This window comes from Salvelinus sp. IW2-2015, linkage group LG19 (assembly GCF_002910315.2).
Source record: "Salvelinus sp. IW2-2015 linkage group LG19, ASM291031v2, whole genome shotgun sequence".
Classification (NCBI taxonomy): domain Eukaryota; kingdom Metazoa; phylum Chordata; class Actinopteri; order Salmoniformes; family Salmonidae; genus Salvelinus; species Salvelinus sp. IW2-2015.
In genome coordinates this window covers 30,196,318-30,213,784 of record NC_036859.1, presented here as the reverse complement: position 1 = coordinate 30,213,784, position 17,467 = coordinate 30,196,318, and the positions used below count along the sequence as shown (strand labels likewise).

At 40.9% G+C, this 17,467-nt stretch overlaps 1 protein-coding gene and 1 long non-coding RNA gene across 7 annotated transcripts; one reads left to right on the top strand and one right to left on the bottom strand.

The window, feature by feature from the left end:
- Window positions 1-5,822: 5,822 nt before the first annotated feature.
- Window positions 5,823-8,478, bottom strand: LOC139029297 (uncharacterized). The gene is made up of 2 exons (XR_011481596.1): window positions 7,453-8,478; window positions 5,823-6,541 (listed from the first exon to the last, which is right to left on the bottom strand). It is a non-coding gene; the product is annotated as an uncharacterized lncRNA (long non-coding RNA).
- A 2,276-nt stretch (window positions 8,479-10,754) lies between these two features.
- Window positions 10,755-16,439, top strand: LOC111979407 (piggyBac transposable element-derived protein 4). Of its 6 annotated transcripts, none has more exons than XM_024009921.2 (4): window positions 10,755-10,826; window positions 11,082-11,154; window positions 11,743-11,901; window positions 13,927-16,439. In XM_024009921.2, exons 2-4 carry the CDS (start codon window positions 11,102-11,104, stop codon window positions 16,154-16,156), a joined length of 2,442 nt encoding a protein of 813 aa, XP_023865689.1. In that variant the 5' UTR covers window positions 10,755-10,826; window positions 11,082-11,101; the 3' UTR covers window positions 16,157-16,439. The 6 variants fall into 6 exon arrangements, with proteins under 6 accessions (XP_023865689.1, XP_070305060.1, XP_023865688.1 ...); XM_070448959.1 differs by having other exon boundaries at window positions 10,806-10,826; window positions 11,082-11,545; XM_024009920.2 differs by having other exon boundaries at window positions 10,806-10,920.
- Window positions 16,440-17,467: the final 1,028 nt, after the last annotated feature.

The window sequence follows — 17,467 nt, the reverse complement described above, 5'->3', positions numbered from 1 at the left end:
CGAGATGGCTTGTGATTTCGTGGATGAGTGCAAATGAGGGTTGTAGTCCTTCTGTGTGGGATATCATCTGAACTACTTAGGCCGGGGGTGTTTATGCTGTTCCACGTTTTTGTGGCCAACGACGGCCATGATGGAGCAAAAGGAAGTGGAAAGAAGAAATGGTGGCGCGGCYAAACGCACTGTCGTTGAACGCAAGAAGAAGAACATGGTGGTGTGAGTTTGTGGAAATGTATCTAAATAAGTTCATAAGAGCCTACAATGGTGACTCCCTTTGGGTTTCAATCATTTTGCTCAGATGAATACTATCCAGAGGTTGACTAAAACCCAATATGCACTAAACGGTATTTATCTACACATTAAGAAATGTCTAACTTKTWTTTTWTTTTATTGGGCACAGAGGGGGTAGTGCGTTTTTTCCCCCATGTTCACATTAGGTCTTTTGCAGGTTTTACTATCTATTTTTACCTTTTATTTAACTAGGTAAGTCAGTTATGAACATTAAGAACAAATTCTTATTTACAATGACGGCCTAGGAACAGTGGGTTAACTGCCTTGTTCAGGGCCAGAATGACGGATTYTTTACCATGTCAGCTCAGGGRTTCAATCTAGCAACCTTTCAGTTACTGGCCCAAAGCTCTAACCGCTAGGCTTAGAGTAGCCTAGAGACTTGCTCTTAGTCCTTCTGGGTCTYTAAGTCTCTAACAGCTGTAATCACTGCCAAAGGTGATCCTTACCTACCGGAACTTAAACTTTCATAACAGCGAGAGAGAAAAAAATCCTTMAAATACAAAGATACACTTACTGTGCAAAGTTGCACCCAGCTGTTTTCACACACCGCCACACCACCTTCCGCTCGCATTCCACATTTCTGTCTTGATCCTGTTTCTCAAAATACAGCCGGGTGAAACTTTCCTTAACTGCGTACAGTAAGTGCATCTTTTGAATTWGATTTCTCTAATTTCCAGTGCCTTCAGAAAGTATTCATGCCATTTGACTTAATCCACATTGTTGTTTTACTGCCTGAATTCAAGGGTGGCAGGTAGTGGGGTGGCTCTAGTGGTTAGAGCGTTGGGCCAGTAACCGAAAGGTTGCTGGATCGAATCCCCAAGCTCCAAGGATCGATCGAATCCCCAATCCCCAAGCTGACAAAATCTGTCATTCTGCCCCTGAACAAGGCAGTTGTTCCCCGGTAGGCCGTCATTGTAACTGACTAGGGGGRAAAAGTGAAAACATGTTTTTAGAAATGTTTGCGAATGTATTGAATTAAATAAAGTAACATCTCATTTACAAAAGTATTCACACCCGAGYCAATACTTTGTAAAAGCACATTTGGCGGCAATTACAGCAATGAGTCTTTTTGGGTTAGACTAAGAGCTTTGCACACCTGGAATGTACAATATTTTTGCCCATTATTWTTTTTTTTWAATGCTTCAAGCTCTGTCAAGATGATTGTTGATAATTCCTAGACAACCATTACTTGCCATAGATTTTCAGGCCGATTTAAGCAAAGACTATAACTAGGCCACTCAGGAACATTAAATGTCATCTTGGTAAGCAACTCCAGTGTAGATTTGGCCTTGTGTTTAAGGTTATTTCCTGCTGAAAGCCGAATTCCTGTGTCTGTTGGAAAGCAGACTGATCCAGGCTTTCCTCTAGGACTTTGCCTGTGCTTTTAGCTGTATTCTATTTCTTTTAATCCTAAAAAACTCCCTAGTCCTTGCCTATGACAAGCATACCCAACACATGATGCAGCCACCATCATGCTTGAAAATATGAAGACTCAATGAGATCAAATGTATTTATAAATCCCTTTTTACATCAGCCGATGTCACAAAGTGCTATACAGAAACCCAGCCTAAAACCCCAAACAGCAAGCAATGCAGGTGTAGAAGCATGTTTGCCCCGAACATAACACTMTGTATTCATGACAAAAAGGTAATTTCTTTGCCACAATGTTTGCTGTATTTTAAGTGCCTTGATGCAAACAGGATGCATGTTCTGGAATATTTTTTATTCTGTACAGGCTCCTTCTTTACACATTTAGGTTAGTATTCTGGAGTAACTCCAATGTTGTTGATCTATGCTCAGTTCTCATATCACAACCACTAAGCTATGTAACTGTTTTAAAATCATCATTGTCCTCATTGTGAAATCCCTGAGCAGTTTCCTTCCTCTCCGGCAACTGAGTTAGGAAGGACGCCTGTATCTTTGTAGTGACTGGGTGTATTGACACAGCATCCAAAGCCAAATTAATATATATATATATTTTTTTTTACATACACATGTACCATTAGGTGACCTTCTTTGCAAGGCATTGGAATATCGCCCTGGACTGTGTTGTTGAATCTGTGCTTGAAATTCCCTGCTCGACTGAGGGACCTTACAGTTGTATGTGTGGGGTACAGAGATGAGGGTAGTTATTCAAAAACCATGTTAACCACTATTATTGGGCACGGAATGAGTCCATGCAAGTTATTATGCAATTTGTTAAGCAGATTTTTACTCYGGAATTTATTTAGGCTTGCTATAAAAAAGGGGTTGAATACTTATTAACTCAGGACATTTCAGCTTTTGTTTTATTTTGAGATTATGGGGTATTGTGTGTAGATCAGTGACAAAATCAAAATGTAATCAATTTMAAATGTAGGCTGTAACACAACAAAATGTGAAAAAGTAAAGGGGTGTGAATACTTTCTGAAGGCACTGTATATGAAAGTTAAGTTCCAAATGTTTCCAAAACTGTATCACCTGAGGCGTATTTGGATTTAGAAAATTGGGGCAGTCGTCAGGGTATTTGCGTCAAGGCTAAAGTCCAATGGCTCAATGTAATGAATAAGTTAGTCACGAAACGGCGATGCCTTCAATTGTGTAGGCAACACTATGCACATTTACATAGAAAAACAACAAAACGTTCCTTGTCTGTCATGAATGTTGAATAAAATTATATTTGAACCTACTCTGCCGATTGATTGTCCGTGGTGTTGGTTCTTCACCTGGTTGAAATTTGACACAGTAAAATATTACTAAATCAACTTCAAAACGCGGGTCTGTGTGTGTGGCGATCAAGATGTTTGCTCATGACTGAAGGCACGTGCACAAGAGTACATGTACGCCATGTGTGCATACTAACAGGTATTTACATGGTTTTGCGCATGTGCCAGGTGATAGAAATTTCTATTTCAGTACCGACACTCTAAAAGTCAGGTAAACAATACTTTCCTGTGGATATTTAGTCTCAAATTTTGAGCAGCTGAAGGACCAACCGCACCAACAACCCAGAGTAAATGTAAATATCATTTTATTCAACATTCTGGTTTGTAAAAATGGCTCTGATTTTGCAGTGCTTTGTTTGACTGTATACCAATAATTGGTATTGAAGTCTGATTTTAGGGAAGAATAATGGTTGTATACTGACTAGATAACACACTTAAGTATCAAATCGAAAAGGAGGGTGGAAATCCCCAAAAGTAAAATGTCTGCCCTTGCACTGTTTAAGGTTATTTTTTGATTTATTAAGGTTATTTGATTTATTATAAAATGTTTGATTATCAACTGTTGTCAGTCATGCACATGGGAATTTAAAGTCTATTTTCCTCCTGTATGGTGAAATCATATGAACCATCTTAAACCACACAACATAGTCGGAAAAAAAGCCCAGCTGATTCATAATCATAAACCATGTTTCTTATCCACAGTTTATCCCAGTAAAGGCATACCGTAGAAAACAAATAATGAGCTGTGAAACAGGTACAATTTTATAAATGGCAAGAGATAATTTATTCATTTGACATGGTGGGATCAGTATGTCGGTAAAATGTATTAAATCATATCAGATTTTATTTGACACATGCGCTGAATACAACAGTGGAATGCTTACTAACAAACCCTTAACCAACAATGCAGTTAAGAAAATACCTAAAATAGTAAGAGATACAAGTAACAAATAATGAAAGAGCAGCAGTAAAATAACAATAGCGAGGCTATATACAGGGGGTACTGGTACAGTCAATGTGCGTGGGCACCGGTGTCGAGATGGAGGTAATATGTACATGTAGGTAGAGTTAAAGTGATTATGCATAGATAAGAGTAGCAGCAGCATAGAAAGGGGGGGCAATGCAAAGTCTGGGTAGCCATTTGAATAGATGTTCCGGAGTCTTATTGCTTGGGGGAAGCTGTTTAAAAGCCTCTTGGACCTACACTTGGTGCTCCGGTACCGCTTGCCGTGCAGTAGCAGAGAGAACAGTCTATGGCTAGGGTGGCTGGAGTCTGACAATTTTTAGGGCCTTCCTCTGACACCGCCTGGTATAGAGGTCCTGGATGGCAGGAAGCTTGGCCCCGGTGATGTACTGGGCCNTTTTTACATACACATGTACCATTAGGTGACCTTCTTTGCAAGGCATTGGAATATCGCCCTGGACTGTGTTGTTGAATCTGTGCTTGAAATTCCCTGCTCGGCAGTTGTATGTGTGGGGTACAGAGATGAGGGTAGTTATTCAAAAACCATGTTAACCACTATTATTGGGCACGGAATGAGTCCATGCAAGTTATTATGCAATTTGTTAAGCAGATTTTTACTCYGGAATTTATTTAGGCTTGCTATAAAAAAGGGGTTGAATACTTATTAACTCAGGACATTTCAGCTTTTGTTTTATTTTGAGATTATGGGGTATTGTGTGTAGATCAGTGACAAAATCAAAATGTAATCAATTTAAAATGTAGGCTGTAACACAACAAAATGTGAAAAAGTAAAGGGGTGTGAATACTTTCTGAAGGCACTGTATATGAAAGTTAAGTTCCAAATGTTTCCAAAACTGTATCACCTGAGGCGTATTTGGATTTAGAAAATTGGGGCAGTCGTCAGGGTATTTGCGTCAAGGCTAAAGTCCAATGGCTCAATGTAATGAATAAGTTAGTCACGAAACGGCGATGCCTTCAATTGTGTAGGCAACACTATGCACATTTACATAGAAAAACAACAAAACGTTCCTTGTCTGTCATGAATGTTGAATAAAATTATATTTGAACCTACTCTGCCGATTGATTGTCCGTGGTGTTGGTTCTTCACCTGGTTGAAATTTGACACAGTAAAATATTACTAAATCAACTTCAAAACGCGGGTCTGTGTGTGTGGCGATCAAGATGTTTGCTCATGACTGAAGGCACGTGCACAAGAGTACATGTACGCCATGTGTGCATACTAACAGGTATTTACATGGTTTTGCGCATGTGCCAGGTGATAGAAATTTCTATTTCAGTACCGACACTCTAAAAGTCAGGTAAACAATACTTTCCTGTGGATATTTAGTCTCAAATTTTGAGCAGCTGAAGGACCAACCGCACCAACAACCCAGAGTAAATGTAAATATCATTTTATTCAACATTCTGGTTTGTAAAAATGGCTCTGATTTTGCAGTGCTTTGTTTGACTGTATACCAATAATTGGTATTGAAGTCTGATTTTAGGGAAGAATAATGGTTGTATACTGACTAGATAACACACTTAAGTATCAAATCGAAAAGGAGGGTGGAAATCCCCAAAAGTAAAATGTCTGCCCTTGCACTGTTTAAGGTTATTTTTTGATTTATTAAGGTTATTTGATTTATTATAAAATGTTTGATTATCAACTGTTGTCAGTCATGCACATGGGAATTTAAAGTCTATTTTCCTCCTGTATGGTGAAATCATATGAACCATCTTAAACCACACAACATAGTCGGAAAAAAAGCCCAGCTGATTCATAATCATAAACCATGTTTCTTATCCACAGTTTATCCCAGTAAAGGCATACCGTAGAAAACAAATAATGAGCTGTGAAACAGGTACAATTTTATAAATGGCAAGAGATAATTTATTCATTTGACATGGTGGGATCAGTATGTCGGTAAAATGTATTAAATCATATCAGATTTTATTTGACACATGCGCTGAATACAACAGTGGAATGCTTACTAACAAACCCTTAACCAACAATGCAGTTAAGAAAATACCTAAAATAGTAAGAGATACAAGTAACAAATAATGAAAGAGCAGCAGTAAAATAACAATAGCGAGGCTATATACAGGGGGTACTGGTACAGTCAATGTGCGTGGGCACCGGTGTCGAGATGGAGGTAATATGTACATGTAGGTAGAGTTAAAGTGATTATGCATAGATAAGAGTAGCAGCAGCATAGAAAGGGGGGGCAATGCAAAGTCTGGGTAGCCATTTGAATAGATGTTCCGGAGTCTTATTGCTTGGGGGAAGCTGTTTAAAAGCCTCTTGGACCTACACTTGGTGCTCCGGTACCGCTTGCCGTGCAGTAGCAGAGAGAACAGTCTATGGCTAGGGTGGCTGGAGTCTGACAATTTTTAGGGCCTTCCTCTGACACCGCCTGGTATAGAGGTCCTGGATGGCAGGAAGCTTGGCCCCGGTGATGTACTGGGCCATACGCACAASCCTCTGTAGTGCCTTGCGGTCAGAGGCCGAGCAGTTGACATACCAGGCAGTGACGCAACCAGTCAGGATGCTGTCGATGCTGCAGCTGTAAAACCTTTTGAGGATCTGAGGACCCATRCCAAATCTTTTCGATTATGCAAGAAATGGTTGTGGAAACACCTTTATGTGTAAATATTGATATAATAACCATCATATYGAAGTAAACTTGGGGTCACGTGATGATATGGTGTGTGGTCCTCCCACTATRACTCAGGAAACCATGCAGTTTATTAGGCTACAGATGAAATAAATTATGAACTTCGCAGGGTGGTGAAAGTGCACAGTGATCTTGATGCTCCTTTCCAACAAATAGAGGGACTTATTCTGGTGACATGATGATCGATGCTTGCCTGTCATTTGACAAATAAAAATATTCTCGCTCTTAACTATAATAATATCATCATGTAGACCAGTGATTCCCAACCAGGGGTACTAGGACCCCTGGGGGTGCATAGCCTATCCACAGGGGGTACAAGAGAAGACTCATGAGACCATAGGCTTGCTGGTAAAATGCACATGAAGGGGTACTTTACCACCACTGTATCTGCAAATTGACGACTAGAGCACATTTGCTATTAAACGCAACAGTTTGTGACAAAACTATCCGTAGAGTTGAAAATGCGATGTAAACACAAGTACCTTGTGTGCACTAAGTTATCGCCCACTTAATTTTATCCTCAACAAATCCTTTGTGTGGAAACACCACTGGTGAGGAAATGTGCATGTTTTCTTCAGCTATACGGATGATAGAATATTCGCATGATAATCTGTCGCCAATTGGATGAAATTCAGTTACCCATAGATTGATACATTGTTGCGATTTCCGCGCCAAAATAGAAACCACTCCCCCGCGGTTTGCCTTGTGAAAGCACGTTAGCTAGCTAACATAACTAGCTATTGTTACCGCCATGACATAGACACCACGTTATTACAACAACTGAACAATGGCAGAATGGAATCACACATTAACAATTTACCTTTGCCAAGTGTGCTCAGATGCTTCCCAACGCGTGTAGCTAACAAATAGCTAGTGAACGTGGCAGGGATGGTCTGGCTTGGTGTAGCACCTATTCTAGACACTGGTAAGATACTGCTGTTGGACAAAAATAGTGTACACCTGGAGAGCAGTGGAAACTTTGGCCATGTGATCTTCACAAGCGCTTCCTCTTCTTCACAACACAACAAACTATGTAGCTTAGCAAGCATGTTTCATATCGTTCTCAAGATGATGGACGCGCGAATTCGTGGCCAAACTGAAAACATCTCGTCTACGTCATTATGTGACGGGCGGGCATTCCGTGCAGTATTTCTTTTTACTCCCAAGTTTTTTTGTTTGGTTACATCCCAAAAGGTGTATTGCCGACACCTACTGGGTGGGGGTAAAAACGGAGACACTTAATAAAAATAAATCATTATTCTCAAAAAAACGAATCAAAAGTCAATGTACTCCTTCACTTAGTAAAATGTACTCAGATCCCTACACAGGCTCTGGAACCTGAGAGGGGGAAGCATATTCAGACAGTATTCCCTGCAATGTTTCAGCTGTGAGTCTTCAATAATGATATTCTGTTTGCAAAAACTTGACACATGGCCMAATTTTTTACATTTATGACATATCAGATGCTTTTGGGRAGATGKCTGGGACTGCTGTCCTAGCTTCAGCTTGTTCCACCATTGGGGTGCCAGGACAGAGAAGAGCTTGTACTGGGCTGAGCGGGAGCTGCCCTCCCATAGGGGTGGAAGGGCCAAAAGACCAGAGGTTGCAGAACAGAGTGCTTGGGTTGGGGTGTAGGGTTTGAGCATAGCCTCAAGAGAGARAGGGGCAATTCCTCTTGCTGCTTTGTAGGCAAGCACCATGGTCTTGTAGTGGATGCGAGCTTAGACTGGAAGCCAGTAGAGTGTGCGGAGTAGCGGGGTGACATGGGAGAACTTGAGAGGGTTGAAAACCTGGCGGGTTGCAGCGTTCTGGATAAATTGCAGGGATTTGATTTGCCTAGTTGAATAAAAGGTTAAATAAAAATAAAAATGAAATTGATGGTACAAGCAGGGAGCACAGCCAACAGCGAGTTGCAGTAATCCAGACGGGAGATGACAAGTGCCTGGATTAGGACCTGCGCCGCTTCCTGTGTGAGGTAGGGTTGTACTCTACGGATGTTGTAGAGTATGAACCTGCAGGAGTGAGTCACTGCTTTGATGTTTGCAGAGAACAACAGGGTGTTGTCCAGGGTCACGCCAAGGTTATTTGCACTCCACAAAAGACCAGTATACAAACAAACAAGAACAACAAATTACAGATAATACAAAGGCCTTAAAAGACGCATCTATTGACTGTTTTTACAGCTTTCTTCGACCCCAAAGAACTGGGATGTATTCATTACACCGATTCTGTTGCAAAACGTTTTCTTAAATGAAAGCAAACGGAACGAAACAGGGAGGGAACTACATGAAAACTCTAGTTTTCATTGCAACTGTTTGGATAATAATTACACTCCTGTTCAGCAGGACGCAAYGCTTTGGAACGTTCAGATAGAAATAGGCTATGTAGCACAAACATGCCTCTCTGACATATGGAATAAGGACTCACATCAGCTCTATTCATGTTATTTCTATCTGCAATGTTCAACAAAATCTTGAAAAGTGGAACATATAAGTAAATAATATGGAATTGGGGAATGCACATGTCTTCTGGAAGATCTGATTAAGCAGAAGATGATGGCGGTATGGTCGCTGGAAGATGTGTGGGGGGGGCTGTGAAAGTGACTTGAAGCGGAATCATGTAGATTTTTTGCATTTCTGCTGTCCAGAGGGAGCGTGCGCTCCGCACCACGCGATTGGGGAGGAGAACTGTGACTTGCTTTCCTCTCCAGAGCAGGGTGCCGTTGAAAGGAGTGATAACTGGAGTGGCGTTAAGTGTTGAGGAAGGTCAGCTGAAGTTGAAGTTTCCCGGTGTCTGTGACGCCCGCTGTTTGGTGTGATGCAGACCGGTGGAGAGCGTTGTTAAACAGACAATACACTGTCTGTACTACTACATTTTGATGCATGTCTTTACCAGATAAAGTCAAGTTAGGATGTGTCAGTTATCCCGTGAGAGCTTTTTCCCCGAACCCATTAYGGTGTTTTAGGTGTCAATCTTATGGTCATGTGGCAGCAGTGTGTAGGAGAGAGATTCCTAGATGTGAGAAGTGTGCAGGAGGACATGAGACAAAGGAATGTGTAGTATCAGTGGAAAAAGTTGTATGTGTAAACTGTAGGGGTACCCATGGTGCTGGAGATCAGAGGTGTCCGGTGAGAGAAAGGCAGGTTGAGGTTGCCAGGATCAGAGTAGTACAGAAGGTGTTGACTGCTGAGGCAGTGAAGAGAGGAAGATAGATCCAGGGTGAGGGATTCTAAGAGGATCCCTGTGAGTAGGACGAGGCCAATAGAGAGTGATAAAAACAACTTGTGCTTCAATAAGATATATTTTTGGGGCGTTCATGGCCATGGTTGTCAATAGTACCGCAGGAATGGAACATAAATCACAGAGGATAGATGTTGTGGTGGCAGCTGCAGAGAAGTACTTTGGTGTACAAGATTTTACTGCAGAAGAGTTTACATGATGTTTTGAACGATAGTGTTGAACGAACGTGACGTTTTGATAACCATGTAAATCTCTCTCGGACAAGGTGACTTTTATCCGTATATTCGGCACTATTTACTCTCCAAATCGAAAATGCTAATTAGTATCAAAGTAGACATAATGCAATACTACAAATCCTTGCGARCTCCTGCCCGCCATCCCTAGCTGACACCTTCCTAACAGATATTGTGTCAATGTAAAACTTGCACAAGGCAGTTCACAGAATTGACAATTTAAAGAAATGTAGCCAATTTATTAATTACAAAATGTAGCTAACATTAGATAGTTAATCCAGAGATTTTTACCTTTGTCTCGATTAGTCAGTCTCGTCCAGAGTTACATCATGGCATTTGTAGTTCTTTATGATAGCCTAATTAGCGTTTCATTTTTGTCGGGATAAATTCAGGCGAATATATTGATAAAAGTCACCTTGTCCTAGAGAGATTTAGTTGGTTATCAAAACGTCACGCCAGGGTAAGTCTACACAAAACATAGTCCTCATTTTAATTGTTTCTAAAATCCCCTAGGGGAAACATGAATGGTGGAAAAACGATTGGAACAATTTCCTTGATTGACCGCTAGGTTTTATGGGTGTTGTGGCTCATACTGTTGTACTCTATGAATTCATACCTCCGAATAGTAGGCTGATACATAGGCAATACAGTAGGTGGCGGCATGCACCTATTACATCTGTATGCTGACAGTCAAAATACCAAAAAAGAAGAAGTAGAATTGGTAGGTGGCGTGTATGTGCTTTGTGTTGTTTTTGGTTGCGTTGTTGTGCGAACTCTGTGTTGAGCAGCGGCGGAAGAGAGAGGTAATAACAGAGGTGCATATCTCTAGTAAAAATGTGGGATGGTGTTCGGGTGATGTAACATGTTAGAAACGTAAATATTAAGCATATATAACCGAAAGGCCCTAGTGCTGCTGTGGAACCATATGGGTTTGGTAGAATGACGTTATGGCTGCGATCATGTGTTTTGGCTTCAGGCAGTGGACAAACAGCCAAGATGGAGCTGGAGGAGGTGCAGGACAAACGCTCCCTCTCTGAATGCGATAAGAGGTAGTATGCCTGAAGTACTTTCATATAAATTGCAAACATGTTAAAATACTTCTCCCAAAGAACACGTATTCCAAAAAATGACCATTTATAACCATTACGTCACATAAAATGCAAAAATATGTTCTAATGCAAATGAATGGTTCTGCATTCCGTCTCTATGGAAGTATTTTATCACAAACAGGAAAAGCTGTTTTTTATCAACGATTGCACAAAACAGCAAGATAGTGAGTCACACCCAGATTAATCTATTTTAATATACCTTGCTGATTAAATACATTACATTTTAGCCTTCATAGGGTGGTCCTGAGGGCAAGAGTCACACCTATATTTCTTGACTTTCTTGTGATTTTTGTCTGCACCTTGACTCCTATTGCTGCAAGCTACAAATCTGGTATGACTCCAGTCTTTGCTCCCCTTCTCCACATTTGATGTTGATCAATCTACTGGCATTTAGAAATATCGCACACACAGTTAATGAGTTGAGAACATGCATCATATGATCAATTGTTTGCTCTGTGCTCCAGTCTTGGGCTCCCACTTAATTTGTGTGAATTCATTTCCATTGTTTTTGTCTGAAATGCCTTCCAGGAAGAAGGCAATGCAACCTGAGAACAGCAGCGTTGTTCAAGATGATAATGGAAAGGAAGCGGGAGAAATTAATTCTGATGGAGAATTTCAGGGATGTGACAGCAACGATTCATTTCTAGATTCCATCTTTGAAGAGGAGATGGATCGACTTTTGGACCTGTGAGTTGAACTATTACATTATTCAGAGTGGATAGCATTTTAATTTAAGCATCCACTCAGTATTGTTTGATTAAATATCTTTAATGTTCTAACACCCATTTTACACATTTTGATATTGAGTCATTTGCATTTTTATTTATTGAAATTACCACACCCAGTGTGATATTTATAGTTTGTAAATTATATACACTACCAGTCAAAAGTTTTAGGACACCCACTAATTCAAGGGTTGTTCTTWATTTTTTTCTACATTGTGGAATAATAGTGAAGATGTCAAAACTATGAAATAACACATGGAATCATGTAGTAACCAAAAAAGTGTTAAACAAATCAAAATATATTTTAGATACTTCAACTAGCCACCCTTTGCCTTGATGACAGCTTTGCACACTCTTGGAATTCTCTCAACCAACTTCATGAGGTAGTCACCTGGAATACATTTCAATTAACAGGTGTGCCTTGTTAAAAGTAAATTTGTGGAATTTCTTTCCTTCTTAATGTGTTTGAGCCAATCAGTTGTGTTGTGACAAGGTAGGGGTGGTATACAGAATATAGCCTTTTTAGGTAAAAGACCAAGTATATATTATGGAAAGAACAGTTCAAATAAGCAAAGAGAAACGACAATCCATCATTACTTTAAGACATGAAGGTCAGTCAATATGGAAAATGTCAAGAACTTTGAGAGTTTCTTCAAGTGCAGTCTCAAAACCATCAAGCGCTATGATGAAACTGGCTCTCATGAGGACCGCCACAGGAAAGGAAGACGCAGAGTTAACTCTGCTGCAGAGTATAAGTTCATTAGAGTTACCAGCCTCAGAAATCAGCAATTAACTTTACCTCAGATTGTAGCCCAAATAAATGCTTCAGAGCAGACACATCTCAACATCAACTGTTCAGAGGAGACTGCGTGAGTCAGGCCTTCATGGTCGAATTTCTGCAAAGAAACCACTACTAAAGGACACCAATAGGAAGAAGAGACTTGCTTGGGCCAAGAAACATGAGCAATGGACATTAGACCGGTGGAAATTTGTCCTTTGGTCTAGAGTCCAAATTGGAGATTTTTGGTTCCAACCGCCTTGTCTTTGTGAGACGTGCGGTGGGTGAACGGATGATCTCCGCATGTGCATTTCCCACCGTAAAGCATGGAGGAGGAGGTGTTATGGTGTGGGGGTGCTTTGCTGGTGACACTGTCTGTGATTTATTTAGAATTCAAAGCACACTTAACCAGAACGGCTACCACAGTATTCTGCAGTAATACGCCATCCCATCTGGTTTGTTTTTCAACAGGACAATGACCCAACACACCTCCAGGCTATGTAGGGGCTATTTTACCAAGAAGGAGATTGATGGAGTGCTGCATCAGATGACCTGGCCTCCACAATCCCCCGACTTCAACCAAATTGAGATGGTTTAGGATGAGTTGGACCGCAGAGTGAAGGATAAGCTGCCAACAAGTGCTCAGCATATGAGGGAACTCCAAGACTTTTGGAAAAGCATTCCAGGTGAAGCTGGTTGAGAGAATGTCAAGAGAGTGCAAAGCTGTCATCAAGACAAAGGGTGGCTACTTTGAAGAATCTAAAATATTATAATTTTTTGGTTACTACATGATTCCATATGTGTTATTTCATAGTTTTGATGTATTCACTATTATTCTACAATGTAAAAAATAAAGAAAAACTCTTGAATGAGTAGGTGTTCTAAAACTTTTGACCGGTAGTGTATATCTATTGATTCTTGAAAAATAACACTAATGTCTCATGGGCTTAGTTGAACTGTATAAAATGTATTTGTAAACAAACAATATAAAACGGGTTAGAAAACCTATCATATTGGCCTTATGGACTGTCAAGCTCTCCATTCAGTATTATTTTCCTAAATCTGTAATTTTGCATAAATCTGTAATTTTATCAACAAACCCAACCTTTCTCTAAGTAAGTTGGTAGAAACCAGATTGTCACAATGATGCTGTTTATATGTATGGCACCACCTAAAACATATTCTATTATTTTATTAATTGTTTTTCAGAGATGAGAATGAAGACCTTCCTTATCTGACGGAACCTTCAGAGGCTATGGAGGGGGATGAATCCCCTCCCAATGGAACAGATGTTACAGAAACTAGAAGGGGAGATGACTTCACTCCCAACAGGACAGAAGTTACAGAGACTATAGAGGAGGATGAATACCCTCCAGATGGGACAGAAGTTACAGAGACTAGAGGGGGAGATGACTCTCCTCCAATTATGACACGGCTCAGGGTAAGGGGCATCTCCTCTCGCCCTAAGATAGAAGCTTCAGAGTCAAGTGAGGAAGATGGAGAAGACCTTCCCCCTGATACAGAAGTCATCGAGAGCAGGGCTTCAAAAATAACAAAACTCATCTCTAGCCCAAAAGCAGCACCGCAAAGGAAGGCCAGGCCTCCATCCTCTCCCCCCTGGACACCCAGCCCTGCCAAATCCAAAAACAGAGCTCATGCAGCCACACCTCTTTTCAGTGGGTCAGAGAGGAAGTGGAGGACTGAGGATGAACCAGACCAAGAGCATAAACTGTTACCTTTTGAACCAGCTAGGACTCCTGGACCCCAGCTAGACACTTCAAAGAACTACACTGTTCTAGAGCTCTTCCAGCTCTTCTTCAGTAATGACATTGTTGATACTCTCTGCTCAAACACCAACAAGAATGCCAAGAGAAGACAAGAACATGGAATCAAAGAACCATGGAAACCTGTATCTGTGGAGGAAATGTACAAATACCTCAGCATTGTAATCTATATGGGTCTGCTGAATGTGCACACTGTATCAGACTACTGGAATCGAAACAGAATATATTGTCTTCCTTTTTGTTGTACAGTCATGACTATGACAAGATTTCGGGCAATCACCTATTCACTGCACATGAGTGACCCAGCAGAGGATGAGGAAAACGACAAGAAGAAGGGGACTGCAGGGTATGATCGGCTCATGAGAATCAAACCTCTCAAAGACCAGATTTTGGATGCATGCAGGGCCTTYTACCACCCATTCCAGAATCTTTCCATTGATGAGCGCATGGTGCACTCCAAGGCCCGCCACAGCCTCAAACAATACATTAAATCCAAGCCCTACAGGTATGGATTCAAGCTGTATGTTTTAGCAGATTCAAGAAATGGCTATACCTGCGACTTCAATGTCTTTATGACCAAAAACCCATCTGCTTCAGGCAAAGGGGAGAGCTATGATGTTGCCATGAACCTGTTGAAGGTGCCTTACTTGGGCACAGGATACCACATTTATGTTGATAACTTCTTCACCAGCACAACTTTCTTCCGTGACCTGTACAAAATGAAATTGGGAGCATGTGGAACCATACGTGAAATCCGTGTGGGCATCCGAGAGAACAGCATGCCTGCTCGAGCAGAGAAAGGAACCATCCGCTGGCTCCGTGACGGGGAGCTGCTYTTCACCAAGTGGATGGGCGCACAACCAGTCACCATGTGTACCACTATTCATAAGGCATTTGCAGGGGAGCAGGTCAAAATCAGGAAACAGAGCAAAAATGGATCCTGGACAACACAGTGCATACCCGTCCCAGAGGCAATCAAGCCGTACAACAAGTATATGGGGGGTGTGGACCTGTCTGATGCCCTTATCAAATGCTACAGTGTGGCCCACAAAACCATGAAGTGGTACAAGACCTTCTTCTTCCACTTTGTAGACATTGCTGTGGTGAACAGCTTCCTCCTGCAGAAGGACATGGCCCAGATGAAGAAGAAAAAGCCAATGACCCACAAGCAGTTCAGGGAGCAGCTGTGCCTGCAGCTTGCTGACATTGGTAAGCAGGAGGAGGCTGAAGAWGAGTCTTCGGAGGAGGAGGAGGAGGAGGAAGAAGAAGATCAACCAGAAGAAGAGAAGGAATTGGTGGAAGTGAAGCGACCATGCTACCCTGTACCCATAATTGATCCTACCACTGTTGACACCTCTCAAAGAAAATCTAGTGGCAGGAAGAAATGTTGTCTGTGCAAGGAAAGCCAGACCAACTGGCAGTGTGAGTCCTGTCAGGTAGCACTCTGTATGATACCAGACAGAAACTGCTTCAGAGTTTGGCACATGAATAAAAAGGATCTCGTAGCAGAAGTTTTCAAGAGGCATATAAAGTACAACCCATACCCTACCCATCCTTGGATGGAATATGGGGGGGGAAAAATTGAGTTTAATTCTCAAAAACAGGCGCAGAGTTTCATTAAACGTCATTTTGGCTTGAGGAACAACAGGAAGTAAAACTATTTTGCTGTCCTGTGCACACTAATGATCTTACCACTATTGACATCTCTCAAAGAGAAACCGTGGGCAGGAAGAACTATTGTCTGTGCAAGACCAACTGGCACTGTGAGACCTGTCAGGCGCCGCTCTGTATGATAGAAGACAGGAACTGCTTCCGGTTCTGAGTGTGGMATAGGGATCAATAGAATGTCTCTGGCACAACTTTTCAGTTGCATTGATAATACCAGTGGTCTCAAGTGGGATGATGATTATGGTAAAGATTATTATTATTATGGTTAGGCCTATTATCTGTATTGTTTTATTATTTTAGTTTATTCTATTAATATTTGTGCCCAAGAATGATCCCAGCACTCTTAAAATCTCTCACAGATGTACTGTACACATGAAGTGTCATTTGTGCAATGATTATTTAGATGATTTTGCAGAGTTAGTCTTGCCAGAAACTTCAAAATATGGAATGTGATTAAAGACAATGAACAGACTGATGCAAATATGTTTTTTCCCTGGACTATAAGCTTTCTGAAATGGGTAATAGAAGAGTGTTGTTCAACTTGGCAAGATTTTGCAAGTTCATGGGGACGTAATAGAAAAAATGATTAGATTAATATTGCCCCAAGCCTGTGTGCAAAGTTGGTATATACAGTGCCTTCAGAAAGTATTCATACCCCTTCACTTATTCCACATTTTGTCTGAATTCAAAATGGATTAAATCTTTTTATTTTATTTTTTATCTTACCCATCTACACACTAACCTATAATGGCAAAGTGAAAACATGTTTTTATAAATATTTGCATATTAATTGAAAATGATGTACAGAAATATCTAATTTACATAAGTATTAACACCCCTGAATCAATACATGTTAGAATCCCCTCTGGCAGCGGTTACAGCTGTGAGTCTTTCTGGGTAAGTTTCTAAGGCCCTGATTCCGACCCGAGTTAGAATGTTATTCCATTTTTATGCACTTTTCTCTCTATGCGTATTCCTACCTTGAATTTAAGCATGAGAATAGCACGCTATTCACCTGCTATTCGTTCTGGGTGGAGATCAAATAAATGAAGGCGTGGCGGAGGTGTCAATAGATACGCCGTATTCTGACCGTGACTTAATTTCACCACCTTTAAACAAGAGGAAACCATGTTGAGCAAATCTGCCGGTTCCAAGTGGAAAAAGCATCAAMTTTATTTTTCCGATAGAAATGCCAGCATTCTCCATATACTGTAATTTGCAACGATAAGAGTTAGGTTAATGAGTCATCCGTTTAGATAAAGGAATTGTATATATAAATTACACGTGTTTTAGATCTA